This window comes from Rhopalosiphum maidis, chromosome 2 (genome assembly GCF_003676215.2).
Source record: "Rhopalosiphum maidis isolate BTI-1 chromosome 2, ASM367621v3, whole genome shotgun sequence".
Classification (NCBI taxonomy): domain Eukaryota; kingdom Metazoa; phylum Arthropoda; class Insecta; order Hemiptera; family Aphididae; genus Rhopalosiphum; species Rhopalosiphum maidis.
Genome location: NC_040878.1, coordinates 33880220 through 33896536, shown reverse-complemented (window position 1 = coordinate 33896536; position 16317 = coordinate 33880220). Strand labels below are relative to the sequence as shown.

The window sequence follows — 16317 nt, the reverse complement described above, 5'->3', positions numbered from 1 at the left end:
GGACCCCCCAGACATTGATATATACATATATAATTATACAAGAAAACTAGATTTTGTTTTGTAAATTTTGAATTTTAGATCCACATACAATATAGTACATACCTACATAAACACAATATAATACAATACATTTGTTTTTATAAAAATAATACATTTGAAATACACATTATTTTTTAGGATACCCTCTAGAAAAATTTTGAAACCTGCCACTTTGTACAACAGTATTATAGACACGTCACACTACAGTACTACAGTATAGTAACACTAAAAACTATGCCCATGACTCATGATGATCTTACCCACATTAAAATTATTAACGATTTCGTATAACTTATAAAACTAGTAACTACTTCACTATAGTTATTCTAGTATTTCAGTCAGTAGTCACGCGACTTATCTGTATTCCATACGACCATACTTATGTACAACTAACAATTATACAAGGTACATATGCGTCAAATTCGAGTCCTGAATTCCTGATTTACGGGGAAGGAGAAATAGAAGAATCCAAAGTTTCGTCCGTGATCCATTTGACCACTTACTGCTACAAAACTTGGCATAAATAAATTATTTTTTGATAATTTTAATTTCTATTAATCGAGGATAAATCCAACAATTTAGTTAAAGATTTACTTAATTTCATTTAAAGTAACTTATTTATTAACGTGTGTTTTATACGTTAATGTTATAATATAATTGAAGAAATTACAAAATTTCAAAACAATACCTAATATAATTTTTAGATTCTAATGAGCGGTGATTAATATAATAACTAATAATGTTTATTATTTACTTTACAACGATATCTTTTTTTTTCCTGTCTATTATCATATTCTGGGGAAGTAAAAAAGCTTCAATTTTCAATTATGGGAGTTATTTTTAGTAGCGAATTAGATGTAGTTGGTCCTTGGTGGAAGGGGGTCAAAAGTCTAGTTATTGTTTGTTTATCTATGTGTTAGGTATATAATTAATTAATAAGTACCTAAGTATATTATTATTACCTATATAAAAACATAATAATTTGTTAAAATATTTCTTATTTAATTGGACTTATTAGTCTTTTTGTTATAAAAATTAATAATAATACATTTATTTTTTATCTAATTACAATTTGTACATTTTTGTAATTTTGATTTACTACAATAAAATAATAAAATTGATTTTGTCAAACAATTTTCCACTTCTCATATTTTATTTTAGTTTTTTCACTATTAAGAAAATGTTACATCCTTTTCCAAAACACAGTACTAACTAAATCCAATTTGTTTCCAAAACACACAAAAAATAATAAAAAACTTATAGTTTTAAAACTAAAACATTTATTACTCTGTTCAAAATCTAAAAGGATTTTTTACGGGGGTAGATATTATAATTTTCATATACCCTGATCACCCCTGTAAATACACCACGAGATCACAACAATAGATCATTACTTATAATAGGGTCCTGGTATATATTTAAATTTTACCGCCTTTAATATGCGTTTTTGATTACTATCAGTGCTATCAGTTTAATTTCACAATTGATAACTCGCGATCAAATTATTCTGTTTCTACTTTCTATAATATTTATATTTTATAATACCGTCAAGATTAAAATTTACTATTAGTGTTTTCATCATTTTGGAAATTTTTAGTATTTATTTCGGTTAAATATTAATTAAATTTTTTTTTTTTTTAATTTTTCATCATGAATTGAAATTATAACTAAAATTTCTATCAAAGTATTTTACTTAAGCATTAGTAACATATGATACACATTTTATAGTGTATGGTAATTTTTTTTCATACTTAAAATAATTTTGTGTAAAAAATAAAAGTTGTTAATTATTAATAATTCAGGTTAAAGTCAAAAATATTTTAAATCCAAAAGAATAGTTTACCAAAACCCAATTCAAAATGCCAAAATTGGAATTGGGATGTAGAGTTGAGTTAACTGGAAAAAATGTACAAGGCAAGGTAGCTTTTATTGGACAGACACAATTTGAAACAGGAACTTGGATTGGTATAATTTTGGATGAGCCTAAAGGCAAAAACAATGGCTGTGTTAAAAATCGTCAAGGCGTATCAAAAACTTATTTTGAAGTAAAAGACCTTTATAATATTTAACTTTTATAGATTTTTAATTAAAGTTTAAGTTTTTTAAAGTTTTAGAGATTTGTTACTAATTGTAACTTATAATCCCTTAAATATGATAAGGTATTATGAAATTATTATTAATTTAATCTATTTTTGTCAACCAGTGTGAAGAAAATCATGGTATATTTGTACGACAATCACATCTTACACTTATTGATGAAACAGGAGCACGTTATGATATGTCTGCTAGCACAGAATCTTTGGTCCCAAAATCATCTGTCAAATCTAGAATTAGCAGGTAAAATATATTCTTTTTTTAAAAATTATTTTATAAGTTAAATTATCTGTTTATTACCTACCTACTTATTTTAATTTATATGGTTTAAATACCATTTAGCTTGCGAAAAAAAATTGATACAAACACGTAAGTTTGTTTTAAATGTTTAAAAATGTTTGTAAGTGTTTACGATTTATTTTTTAGTTCTAGGCAGTCATTATCGGGTTCAAGTAGACTAAGTTTGATAGCCCCTAAGAATAAGGATGATACTTCACCAGTGTCCCGTACTTCTTCCCAGTCATCATTGGTTGGTACAAGCCGTACACCATCACAGTCATCAATTGTTCTTCCTTCTCGTACATCATCACAGTCTTCAATGCCTGCACCATCTCGTACATTGTCACAAACATCTCTTGCTGGAGTAGATTTAACACCTAAACGTTCATCTTTTGTTGAGGTATTTTAATTTTTAAATGTTTATTTAATAATTCCTTATTACTACAAGTGTTTAATTAAACATTTTAATACATCTTAAAATGTGCTTTCCTATAGGTATTGAACATTTTGATGTTTATTTTATTATAGTTGTTTACCATGTTTTATTTTGATACATGTATGATTGTTTAACAAACAATAGATGCTAATCATGTGAATTACACTACATATTATTTAGTAACATAAATATGTATATATAATATATATATATTACATAATTTCATTACTAGATAATATTACGTGTACTGTCTTATTTAATTATAAGTTTTAAAAAGTAATGAAATTTAATATTAAATATTTTGAATAGTCGTCTGAAATATTTTTGTTCCATTGTATTCTTTAGGAACCTTAAGTATTTTTAAATAAATTATGTTTTCAGCGAACACCCAGCAATGAAAAGACAAGTCGAATGTCTAAACTTATATCACCAAAAGTGAAATCGGCTGTTAAAACGCCAATGACAAAATCATTGACGTCATTAAAAGATGTGTCTAACTCTGAAGTAATTTTTATTTTTGTAAAAACAAAAGGGGAATTGTAAATGTTCTATATGGCTTTTGATTTAATAATAATTTATTGTGCTTTATGAATACAATTTAATGTATGTTTAGGGCTTAATATAAATATTTGAAAATATTTTAAAATTATTATATTGTGATTAAATTCAAGCATTTTAAATAACCCTTTTAATACAGAACAATCATTATCACAGTTAATCTTTTGTTTTTTAATTATAAGTGTTTATAGTGTATTATATTTATTATTTTTAATTCACATTTAGAATTTGTTATATTTTTTTATAAATATTATTTTTAAAGTTTAGGTTAGAAGTTTGATGTAATAGAGCATATCTTGTAAAATTAAGTTCCAGTCATATAAACAATAAGTAATTATAAATAAAAAAAATGCATCTCAAAAATTATTATTTATACAATACATATTTCGTTAAATTGTTCTGCATCAGAATAAGCAGATGAACTATATAAATTTAACATGATTTATAATAATATAACATAATTAAAAATTTAATTTTACTGTGATAATAAGTGTCCTGTATGAAAATAATAATTCTGTATAGATGTTATACTTTCTTTTTTATAAATTAACTTTTTCCATTACTTAAAATAATCTTAATGAAAATAAAAATTAAAAATTATTTGTTTTTAACTACCTACACCCAAAATAATTATATAATAATCATTTATAGTTTTTACATTTTTCATTTCATTCATTACAACTTAAAGCTTAATTTTTATAAATTATTTAGTAATGGAAAAAGTTAGGTAAATGTAATTAAACAAAAATAATTAAAAATACATTATAGCATTGCACTAAAATAATTATTGCACATCTTTTCAGCTTAATAATAATATAAAAATAATTTTAAAACTTGATATAATATTTATAAAATATTATTAAAATAAACAACTAAAAAATATTATTGTTGCATTAGTAAGGTAAGATAGGTGCTCATCTGGTTCATTCGTTTAAATGTTAGACAGTATTATATTATAAATTTTGATTTAATTAAAAAGTTACTTAACTTAAACTTATGTTTGTTATGATTCTAAGTTTGTTTAAGTATTTCAATTTGGTCCAAATTTAATTAAAATTAATTGTTTTGATTAATTAGTTATCATATTTTAAAATAAACATTTATCACATTTAATCAATTTGTGAATAAGATTGAATACTTAACTCAAAATATTTAAAATATTCATTGTCATATGTGTTACTTATACTAAGTATTATTTAGATGATAACATAATTGTAAATTAGTTTATATTTGGTTAATATTTACAAGTCAGTTTTTCACTTATCATCTTGTTGAGCTGTTAATTATCTCTTTATTAAATATTTAATGAAATTAAATGAATTAATTACCTCAAATGTTTTAGAAAAAAGGTTGTTTTATAAATCATGGTTTATAAAGTTAAGGTGATGGTTTTATAATTGTCTTATTTTGAATATATAATGATTATTCCAAAAACAAAGATGCTAATATTATTTAAAATTGTATTAAGTTTCTAATTTAACAGAAAGTGATAGATTTAGTATGAATTTATTAACATCCAAAAACAATCAATATCTCTTTTCATGCTATTTGTTCATTATTGTAGGTACTGTAAGTTTTTTTTCTATGTTTGCATGTATTATATGTGAATATATTAATGTACAGAATGGAATTAGAATATTCTTTAAAATATCAATATTATTTAATATTTGTTGTTATTATGAATTTGCACGTTTGCTTTTGTGTTATTCAATACTGATTATTATGGAAATAAACTAATAACATTATCTTATTGAATATTTGATGACATAGTCTTTATACAATTTTATTTTATTATTTAATAGACTGAATTTGTTGAAGCCCTTAAACCACATTATACACCTGGATCAGTTGTTACACCAAGCAATATTTCAACTACTCCTACCCAAAGACCATCTTCTAATGTGGCTGATGCAGTTGAAATTCAAAATCTAAAGGATCAAGTACAAGATTTAACGGAAAAATTGGATGTAGTCAAAAGTAAATTACATATATTTTTTGGTGGTTAATTTATATTATTATATTTTATTTTTATTATATAGCAAGATTAAAAGAAAAATCTCATGATATTGATATGATGAAACTGCAGTTGGATCAAGCATCAGAATTCAAAATTAAAATTATGGAATCACATTCAGGATTGAAAAAAGAACTAGAAAAGGTCAAAATGGAAAAACAAGATGCTTTAGAAGGAAAAGACGAGTATAATGAAATGGCAGAAACTTTAGAAATGGCAACTCTTGATAAAGAAATGGCTGAGGTTAAAGCAGAAACTCTTCAATTAGAATTAGATCAAGCAAAAGAGCGCATTGAAGAATTAACAGTAGATTTAGAGCTCTTAAAGGCTGAGCTGGAGAAAGGAAATGAAAGTGAAGAGGGAGGAGATGGTGCCAATTCTTTTAAAGTCAAGCAACTTGAACAACAAAATTTGCGTCTTAGAGATACCCTTGTCAAGTATAAATAATATAATTTTATGCTATTATTATTTTTAAAATTGTTTCTTTTTATTATGGCGCTTATTTAAACTTTAGATTAAGAGACTTATCCGCCCATGAGAAACATCAAACACAGAATTTACAAAGAGAGATCGAAGAAAAGACCAAACAATGTAATGATTTACAAAAATCTAATGATAAGTTAACAGCTAGAGTTGAAGAACTTGTATCTCAAGTTAATGATTTGCACGAACAGGTCTTATAATAATTTAAAATTTTAGTTTAATTGTATTGATCTATTATTAAATATGTATAGGTGGATGCAGCTTTGGGAGCAGAAGAATTAGTTGAGCTTCTAGGTCAACAAAAATTGAATTTAGAAGATAAAGTGGTAGAGTTAGAAGAAGCAGTGACTGATCTAGAAGCTATACAAGATATTAATGATCAACTTCAAGAGGATAGTAGAGAGTTGGAAATGCAATTACGCGAAGAATTAGATATAGCAAATGCAAATATTAGAGAGGTTTGGAATAGTATTAATAGTAAATAATTTTTATTTATTTATGATATATTTATTTTAAAGTGTGTCAAAGAAAAAGAACGAGCATTGGAAAGTTTAGCTGATCGAAGTTTAGTTATTGTAAAATTTAGAGATTTAGTTAATGAATTACGAGAACAAAATCAAGATTTACAAACTCAATTAATGAAAGAATCTGCATCAAAAGATGAAGTTCGGTCATCAATCCCAGAAATGCTTGACTTTAAGGTTAATTAAAAGCTAAAATATTTATAATAAGAAAAAATAAATAAAAATATATTATTTATTAGAAAATGTTTGCTGAAACTAAAGCTCATAGTAGAGCAATTGATTTGGAATTACGTAGAATGGAAACACAAGAAGCTCAGCAACATATACAGTATTTGTTAGCTTATATGCCTGATTCATTCTTGTCTATTGGAGGTAAGTTTTTTTACTACATAAGTTTGTATAGATATTTTCTGAAAACAAATATACTATTTTATTTGAGCATCATTTAAATATACTTTTGTTTAAAATTATATAATATTTATGATACGTTTTAGATACTAAATATTTAAGTTTTTTGTTTCTTTTTATACTTGAGTTAATGAAAATTTAGAAATTATTCATAAACCTAATGAATTTATAGATAAGCAATAGTTAATATCGAAAAATAACATACTTTTTCTGTTGGTTTTATGATAAATTATATAAAGTGATAATTTGATTCCATAATTCTATCATTTTAAATCAATAAATATTAAGCTTGGTCACACTTTAGAAGACATTTTTATTAAACACTATTGACCTAACCTGTATATTTGTATTCTTCAAGTGTTAAATAAAGATTTCAGAAATTTTAAATAGTTAGTTTCATTAAAAATGTATTGTTTCCATTTTACTAATATATTATAATCTACCAAAATTTTCATTTAGCAGTACCAATTTTGTATTAGCATAAATATTAAGGAGAACTGATCTATTATCAAACCTAAAGGTAATAATATTACCTGTGTATTTACCTTTAAGTTTGACAATGATAATAGATCAATTTATTCTAATATTATACATTTATAACTAACAACCACAATTAAAGATAGTACTATCTTTAAATCTGCTAATAACACAAAATTGAGACTGCTAAATACAAATTTACTTTTGTAAGATATAGATAACTCATGCTGGCATGATGTTTTCTCATAATAGTGTTTTATTTCATGTCTAATATAATTTATTTAAACACACCAAATATTTATTATATTATACTTTACACAATATTTTTTTGTTTTTTATTAGGTGATTATGATGCAATACTATCTCTATTATTATTGCCACGTATGATTTGGAAAAGTGAAATACTTATGACACATGTCCGTGATAAATATCCCGATGTTCAAGAAATTACTAAAGAAATTCTTTTGAAAGACCATTCTGTGGAACAATTTGCAACTCGTTCTCGTTTATCATTCTATTTATATAGTTTGCAGGTTTATATTTATACATTTTCAATTAAATTTTTAGTATGATTCTACAAATAATCATGTTTATTTTTAGACTGCATTAAGACAATTTGTTCATGGAATGAACACAACAACACCAGAAACATTAATAAAAATTGGTGAATCATACCCAGATATGACAATTCAAGAAAAAGTTTTAAATGGATATATTGAAATGTTAAAAATTGATCAGGTGATTTTATATTCCTTGTAATAAAATCATGCCATAGATATCTAAAATGTATTGATTGTGTTTAGTTGGACGAAAATGTCAATACAGAAAACTTGGAAAGATGTGTTGCTTATTTTAAACATGTGTATGCACCTCTTATACAAGATTTCAATCCACATTATGAGCATTTATTGTTAGACAACATATTGGTTTTATCAGCAGCTTGTAACACCATTCAAACAGATGCCAATATAATAAAATGTGTCATACAAGTAATTTTTATTGAAATAGTTAAAGTTATTATATTATTATATGATGTTAGTTATTTTGTATTAATAATTGCACCTATTTATTTTAGTGTGAAAATTCCTCAAATGTTCTCAAGTTATGTGATGATGTATCAGTTGCTTGTGAAGTAATACATCAACATTTAAAACAAATGAAAAAACGTGCAGATATTAACAGTGTTATAAAAGTAGATTTAAGTTCTTGCATACAATATGCAGAAAAATTAATAACTGTTTTAAGAGAGACAGCTAAAAGTGCAGTCAGTCAAATCTCATTAGGAACAGGTAATGTTAAAATAAAGATCAGCTTAATATTCAACTTAATATCATAAATACTTTAGATGATAAAAAAATAAACAGTGAAAGCATTATGCAAGTTATGAATAATGCAGTTGAAAAAGTTTTTGAAAAAGAAGAATTAAGTAAAGGAGTGACAGTATGTTTGAAAATGTGTATATCGACTCTTGCTGGAGAAATTGCTAATGCTGCTCAAGTTATTCTAGAAGCTGATTTGACATTACCCACTACTGATAAGTCTAAAGTATACTCACAATTTAATCGTATTATTAATTTCTAAATAACAGAATTAAAAAATTATTTTTTTGTTTTTAGAATATTCCACCTATTACTGAACGGGCTAAACAAATTAAAAGTGAACTAGAAGAAACTAAAGCTTTGAGAAATACAATTAAATCTAAAGAAAACGATATACTTGAGTTAAAAATGGCTCTTCGATCTAAACAAGAAGAAATTGGTGAACTTAATGTTAGGAAAGAATTAGCTGAAAAAAAACTCTCTACTACTATACATGAATCAGAAATCTCTATAGAAAAACTACAGGTATTATTTCTAAATAATAAATTATTTATGAAAACTAAGAATAATTTTTTTGATAATATTTAAATAATTTATTATCTATTTTAGAGAAAATTAGATGAAACACAACAACAATTAAAAAGAAAGTCAAAAGAATATGAAGAAACAATGGATCATTTGCAAGCAGATATTGATTCACTAGAAACAGAAAAGGGAGAACTTAAAAATAAACTTAAAAATTTCTCAAAGAAAATTCTCATTGAGGGTATAAACAAATCTGCATCAAGTAAGTTCTATATTTTTAAACTATAATTAAAGTATAATTCATAAATATGTTGCATACTAATTCAAACTTTTTTTTTATTAGTGACTGCTACTGCAAATGATAGTAATAAACCATACCAAGAATCTCCATTCTTACTTAATGAATTAAAGTTAACTAAAATGGCATTAAAACATGAAATAGATCAAAGGGCCAAGCTTCAAAATAATTATTGTGAACAATTATTTTCTCAATTAAAACCATTGCCTGTAAGTCAATAAACTCATTTTTATTTATTGAATAACAATAGCAATGAATAATTATTAAGGCTTTGAAATTGTAAGGGTTTCATATCTGTATATATAAAACATACAGATAGATATTATGAATTAGGCATCCACTACGAAAAGATTTTTGAAAATTTAACTCCTAAGTGGGTTAAAAAGCGTAAAAAGGGGTAAAAATTTAAAACGATTTTTTGAAATTAAGTATATATAAAAATAATTATTTTTCTAGCATTTTAAATTTGCACAAAATGTATTTATATAAATGATAAATATCAATGTTAATTATTTTATTATGATATAAAACACTTCGTAAGATATTTTTACTCGTATTTTATTATTATAAAATTTATTAGTTACACACAATGACATTTTTGTTTATTTTAAAATATTATCTATTTATATGATAAACCTATTTTTACTATTTTATGGTATTTATAAAAAAAATGTATTACATTTTAAATTATATAAATTGATAAAAATATAAAATGTGGTTTAAATATATATTATTATAATAATTTAATACTAATAATATAATAAATGTAATATTTTTAGAAAAAATTATATCAACCTACTGTTATACTAAAAATAAAATAAATAACTAATAGTTATATGTAATAGATAACAAAAAACATACATCATGAAATATCTTAAGCCAGAGGTTCTCAAACTGTGGTACGCGTACCACTAGACTAAAGACTACATGGTGGTACACAGAGGGCTGTTTTTGGATAATAAACCCATTCAATTATGTAATTCATATCTAATTTAAAAAAAATAATTATACTGTAATTATAGTATTTTACTGCCTTATTATTTAAAAAAAAATGTATTTAACTGTACAATTTGGATCTTGGATCGTTATATTATTAGTCATTAGTGGTACGCGACTGATTGATAATATTCCTAAGTGATATGTAAAAAAAAAGTTTGAGAACTGCTGTCTTAATTTATATAGGTTTATAAACCATCTTGCTCAGAATCATTTTTTCATGTACAATAGTGTATCATTGAATAAAAATTTAATACATCCATAATACTAACTCACTCGATACTTAATGTACAACAGAACAGTACCCACTTGCATACTTCTTTTTAGTTCATACTTCTCTTCAGTTAATTAGATGCTAAATTGTTAGCTAGTTTTTTGTTATATATTTAAATATTATACCTATAAACTATTTTTGTATATTTAACATTTTTATGCATATTTTACAATTTATTTTGTGCATATTTTGCCCTTTTTTTAGCTCCTTTAATTTCTAAGCACTAGTAATGATATATTTGTGCTAGAGAATAAATAATAATACTTATCAACTAACTTAAATATAAAATAAAAAAGTATTTATTTCAAGTTTCATCGTTGTACATAATAACTTACACTTATTAAGAAAACAGTAGTGTTACACTTAGAACAATATAGAGGTAAATAGAAATAAAAATGATTTATCTTAAAATATTTTTAAACTTATCAAAGCATTATACAATGCCAAATGCCTATATAATGCAATTTCGGTATTTTCAACTTGTGTATAAAAATCTAGTCCCATTGAAAAAACCCATATTATTACAGTGTATAAAATTTAATAGCTATATTTCTACTACACTACATTTATGTAGATCAGCAAAATACAAATTCTTTTTGGCTAATAATATTTATAATTTATAATTATTTTCATAACTTTAAGATTCATTTACTGAAAAGTAATAGAAATTATGGTTATTTTTAGGTGCCTAGTGAACCGTCTGATGAAGAAAAACATAGAGTAGTTAAACTAAAGAAATTAGGAAATGAATTATTAAATGTAAGTTTACATTTTTTAATAATTGTTATATTACACCTTGTATAACTATGTTTGTTTATGATTAGGATTTCCATAAAACATTAACTAATATAAATGTTTTGGATGTAACCAAACGTGTACCAGGCAGAAAACTTGTAACTGATGATAATATATCAGCTAAACAAGTTCTGGACCACAATTTACAATGGAAACAATTACAAAAGAGATTGGATGTTTTACAAGTAAGTATTTATTGATTCAGAAGTAATTACTAATGTTAATTTAATTTTTATTTTTTATAGGATAACTATAACAAAGAGATAATTAAAAGACAACATTTTGGTTGTGTTGAAACAGAAATGACTACTTTCCCTACACCAGCTTTGAAAAAGGTATAAAAAAAATATTGATGCATTATAATTGATATTTTCAATTAAATTTATTAATTATAGGCATTAGAAGAAGAAGAACCTGTATTAGCTGCAGAGTTTGTTATACCAAAACCTCCAAACTGGACTGGCCCAACAAATATAAAAGTTGAAATGGACACAAAAGTATTAGCTTCATTACAAAATCAAGTTACTAATGCTGCTCAAATAAATCCTCATGTTCGGTAAGTAGTTATAATTTTAATTAATCTAATAAACTCAGTAATTTTTGTTTTTATTTGTAAAAATAAATAAATAAATAAAATAATAACTAAGAATTAATCTAAATATAATATATTTTACAATATTTATATTACATATACTTGTTTAAGACTCTAAGAGATTAAATAATTGAAACCAAAAATTATTTAGATATTATCAGTTTTTTCTGTTACTTTAGTTGTATGTAAACATTAAAATGCAATCAAGATAATTATTATTAGTATCAATTGTATTCTGTAAGATATTTCATTGATGGTATGAGTTTTATTTAATCTAATATTGTATTATTAAAAGTCCTAATTTTATTATTTTATTTTATTAATATTACAAAAAAACGACCATTTTTAGTGTCCAAGTAATATCTTAGCAGTTATAGATAACTTAATATTGATGCAAAATATAATTTTAATTACTAAAAATATTAATCATTATTCATTAATTACTAAACTTTAATAATCATTGTATAGTTATTTTTTCACAATATAAAAATAATATCAATTATTAACTTATAAGTTATTAAAATAATTTTTTTAAATCAGTTATCATTATTAAGTATGTGAACAAATTATATCAAATAGTTGTATTTAAATATATTATATTAATTTATTTAAGTATATAACAATAATATATTATACATGTTAACAAGACCGTGGTCAGAAAAAATTTAGGGGGGGTCTGAACCTTGCAACCCCTCCCCTGCCTACACCCTTGAATGTTAATGTACATGTAGTTGCAAGAAGTCTAAAATTAATTAACTAAATATTTTGTATTAAAATATTAAAACTTTAAACTTAATTAACGTTCTAAAAATTTCACTTTTCTTCTTCCACTCTCCTGATTACCATAAGGTCATAATCTAATGTTGATCTCTTAAATTCTTAATATTTTCTTGACATTTTCTTTTTAATCGCCTTTATAACCAAGGCTAGTTTCTTAATCTAAATTTTTCAACATTTTTATTATTTATTATAATATTAATATTATACAATTTATTATTGTGATACATTTTTAAATTCAAAACTCCAATTAAAAATGTTTTAAATTAAAAAAAAAAATTTCTTTTACTATAATTTAAATATTTGAATTTTCAAAATTATAAAAATGCTTACAATCATACAAATACTGGTTTCAATGTCTCATTAGGCTATTTAAAAATTTTGAAACCATTTTAACTATTGATATTAAGTTTGTAAAATGGAACCTAATTAAAATATCTATAAACTAACCTAACCTTTTAAAGAATTTAATATCCTAATATTTATATTGAAATAAAATTATTCAAAACTAAATTTTTTATAAGGTACATTACATCAAATTATCTAAGTAAATTACTTCAAGTTTAACAAGTAGATTAATGTTTTAAAAAATCCAACACAAAAACTTTTTAGTTAAAATTTTATAATAATTGTAATTAACATTAAATTAAAAAATATTTTTTATTGTCTTTCAGTTACAATTTTGCTTATACAACTGAAGAACTACTTGGAGCTAATTGAATAACTCTATACTAGAAATCAAGTATATTATTTTATTTTTTTATATTATAAATTATTATAATGAATATAATAATATTATTATGATATTTAAATTTTGTTTTAATGTGATACTGTACACTAATGATTAACTTATTTTGTATCTTATATTATATTATTGAATTAAATATTAATATTTGTAAACTATACATTTAATAATTATTAAACAATTTAATTTAATTGCTATAAAATTATAAATTAAAATAAAAATCTTTTTAGTTAATTCTTATGATGACTTTTTGCAATAATTATGTATTTATCTAAAGAAATGTTTATATTTTGTATACAGTATACAGTATATGCTATTATATAGGATGATTTTTTTTTTTATCATACATCACTCATTATTTCAAAAACTGTTTACATTTTTCAAAATATTTCTTTTGTATAATTTACAGTCAAAATAAAATAATATATTTTAGTATTTTTTTTTAATTTTACTTTTTTGAATCATAATATACATTTTTAATTTCATAATCTGTAGCAGAATATGTTTTGGAATATTTTTCGATACATAATAATCGAAATTCTGATGAGTAATTTATCAGTTATAACTTTAGAAGTATTAAAGTTAGGGTAGCAGAGTGGAGTGGTACAGGGACACCACAGAATATAGATCTACTACTCTGCTCACCTAAACTTTAAACACTTATTAGCTAGTTATAACTCATAATTTCAATTATAATGTATCAAAATGTTATGAAAAATATTTTGCTTCAGAATATGAAATTAAAAATGTATATTGTCATTAAAAAAATTATAACGATAGAAAATATAATTTGTTTTAAATTGTTGTTTTATTCTAATTCTAAAGTTTAGAATCTAAACTATGTAAATGAAGTACTTTCAAAAATGTTTATAGTTTTTGAAAATAAAGAATGATTCGAGATAAGAAAACCACCTTGGATACCGTGTCTGAAGGAATTGGAAAATGTGTGAAACTTGTAAATTATGCTCAACTGCATACCTAGTTGCTTAGATATTCATAATTTAGGCCAAATGTATTACACTAATTGGTATTAACTTGGTACAAACAGGTTGTATATTTTTAACCAGTCGAATCGGTCGATATTTATTAATTAGCCCAAACATGCTTTCCTCGATCTTCTCCGGGCTGTTGAACATGTCAGTATGTCACTCTAAAAGCATAATAGAATTGCCATAACTGCTACTGCAGTAGCGGTGAATTCATTGGTCATGTGAAGCGACTACTTAACTTCTTAAATAGGCTTATCATATAAATTGGCGGGCGGGTGATAGAGACTATAATTTTAGAATTCCCTTCGCAAAAAATATCTCAGTTCGGCGCCACTGCTATACAGTATCGTAAAACTTTCAGTGATTGGCTGTCCCTTAATCAAACCAAGTTCCAATGAACACAATACAATTAGTAAAACAATTGTATATTTTAATTTAATTTAAAATACATGTATTTTCACACTGCAGTGTAAAATGACTAAAATGTCGCAGCTAATATAACATGATACTTTTTATTACGATCGACTACAGTAAATAACAGGCTTCTCGCTCCTATAACCTCCTCGTCATCCGAATCAAGTTTTCCAAATCGACTTATAGATAAGTATGATATAGTATAACTAATTACTGTTCGGGGTGTTTATGTCCATGATTATGACCAAAATGATAAATACTAGTGATGCACAATGATATCGTATATCGATATCGATATCGGACTAATTTTACAATACGATATGATAAATTGATATCGTTTCAATTTGAAATTTCTATTTTCTATTTATATAAGTTTTGACAGTGAATCAACGATTCAGCTGACGATTGAATCAATCAGAGCCGGCGAGTGGGTGGACAGAAGCGGCTAGAGCCCCGGGGCTCACAAAGTTCTCGTCGGCCCTGAAATCAATTGATGATTAACACTAACGATAAACAATACGATAACGTAACATATATATAGCTGTAACTGTAGGATTTTTATAATTAGTCTCGTTTTTTCCGTCTTCCACGTCGAGCTATTAATTATTTTTACTAATAAAAATTTTTAAATTAAATAATTTTTTATATTATTTATTACAATTATGAGTAGTTTTAAGATAGTAACATTACCTGGAGGTCGTAGTGATACATGGAAACATTTTGGCTTTCAAATAGATAATAATAGTACAATTTTATATAAAAAACAAGTGTGAAGAAAAACGATATCAATATATCAACAAACTATATCGATATCGTTTGTTTTTCGATATCACAATAGAAAAAAAATACAAACTGCTATTTTAATAATTATATAATATTTACCTCATATTTTGTACAACAGGTTAGAATTAAATTGTTTCAGTTTTGATTTGATTTGAACTTTGGAATATGCATAACAAAGAAGCTATTTGTTTTATAACGATAAGTTTATTTTATCTTTAAAAACACAATTATATTTGAGTATTAAATGTATAATAAGTTTTGCGTATGATTTCTCATTTAATAGATATTTATTAATTTTTCCAGCATTAAAAGTTGTTCAAAAGGTTATTTTTCAATGTTTCCAATTCATAGCAGTTTTTATATACACACTAATAAACTAAAAATGTCTAAATGCCTATAATTCTAATAAATAGAAAAAAAAATCTCATTTCCTTAATTTATTTTTATACACCAATTTAATATTCCGAAATTTTTCAACATAGATAGTATAGGTCTATT

General features: G+C 24.0%; 1 protein-coding gene across 6 annotated transcripts; it reads left to right on the top strand.

The window, feature by feature from the left end:
* Nucleotides 1–1633: 1633 nt before the first annotated feature.
* Nucleotides 1634–13720, top strand: LOC113551384 (dynactin subunit 1). 6 transcript variants are annotated; one of them, XM_026953598.1, is made up of 25 exons: nucleotides 1634–1768; nucleotides 1842–2084; nucleotides 2243–2376; nucleotides 2476–2502; nucleotides 2560–2812; nucleotides 3230–3352; nucleotides 5209–5383; nucleotides 5446–5857; nucleotides 5935–6094; nucleotides 6155–6361; nucleotides 6422–6604; nucleotides 6667–6799; nucleotides 7655–7845; nucleotides 7913–8050; nucleotides 8116–8301; nucleotides 8388–8601; nucleotides 8658–8857; nucleotides 8929–9156; nucleotides 9241–9418; nucleotides 9500–9663; nucleotides 11409–11483; nucleotides 11549–11704; nucleotides 11765–11854; nucleotides 11915–12075; nucleotides 13563–13720. In XM_026953598.1, the coding sequence occupies exons 2-25, from the start codon at nucleotides 1899–1901 to the stop codon at nucleotides 13606–13608; spliced, it is 4020 nt and encodes a 1339-aa protein (XP_026809399.1). In that variant the 5' UTR covers nucleotides 1634–1768; nucleotides 1842–1898; the 3' UTR covers nucleotides 13609–13720. The 6 variants fall into 6 exon arrangements, with proteins under 6 accessions (XP_026809399.1, XP_026809403.1, XP_026809404.1 ...); XM_026953599.1 differs by having other exon boundaries at nucleotides 1651–1773; XM_026953602.1 differs by lacking the exon at nucleotides 2476–2502.
* Nucleotides 13721–16317: the final 2597 nt, after the last annotated feature.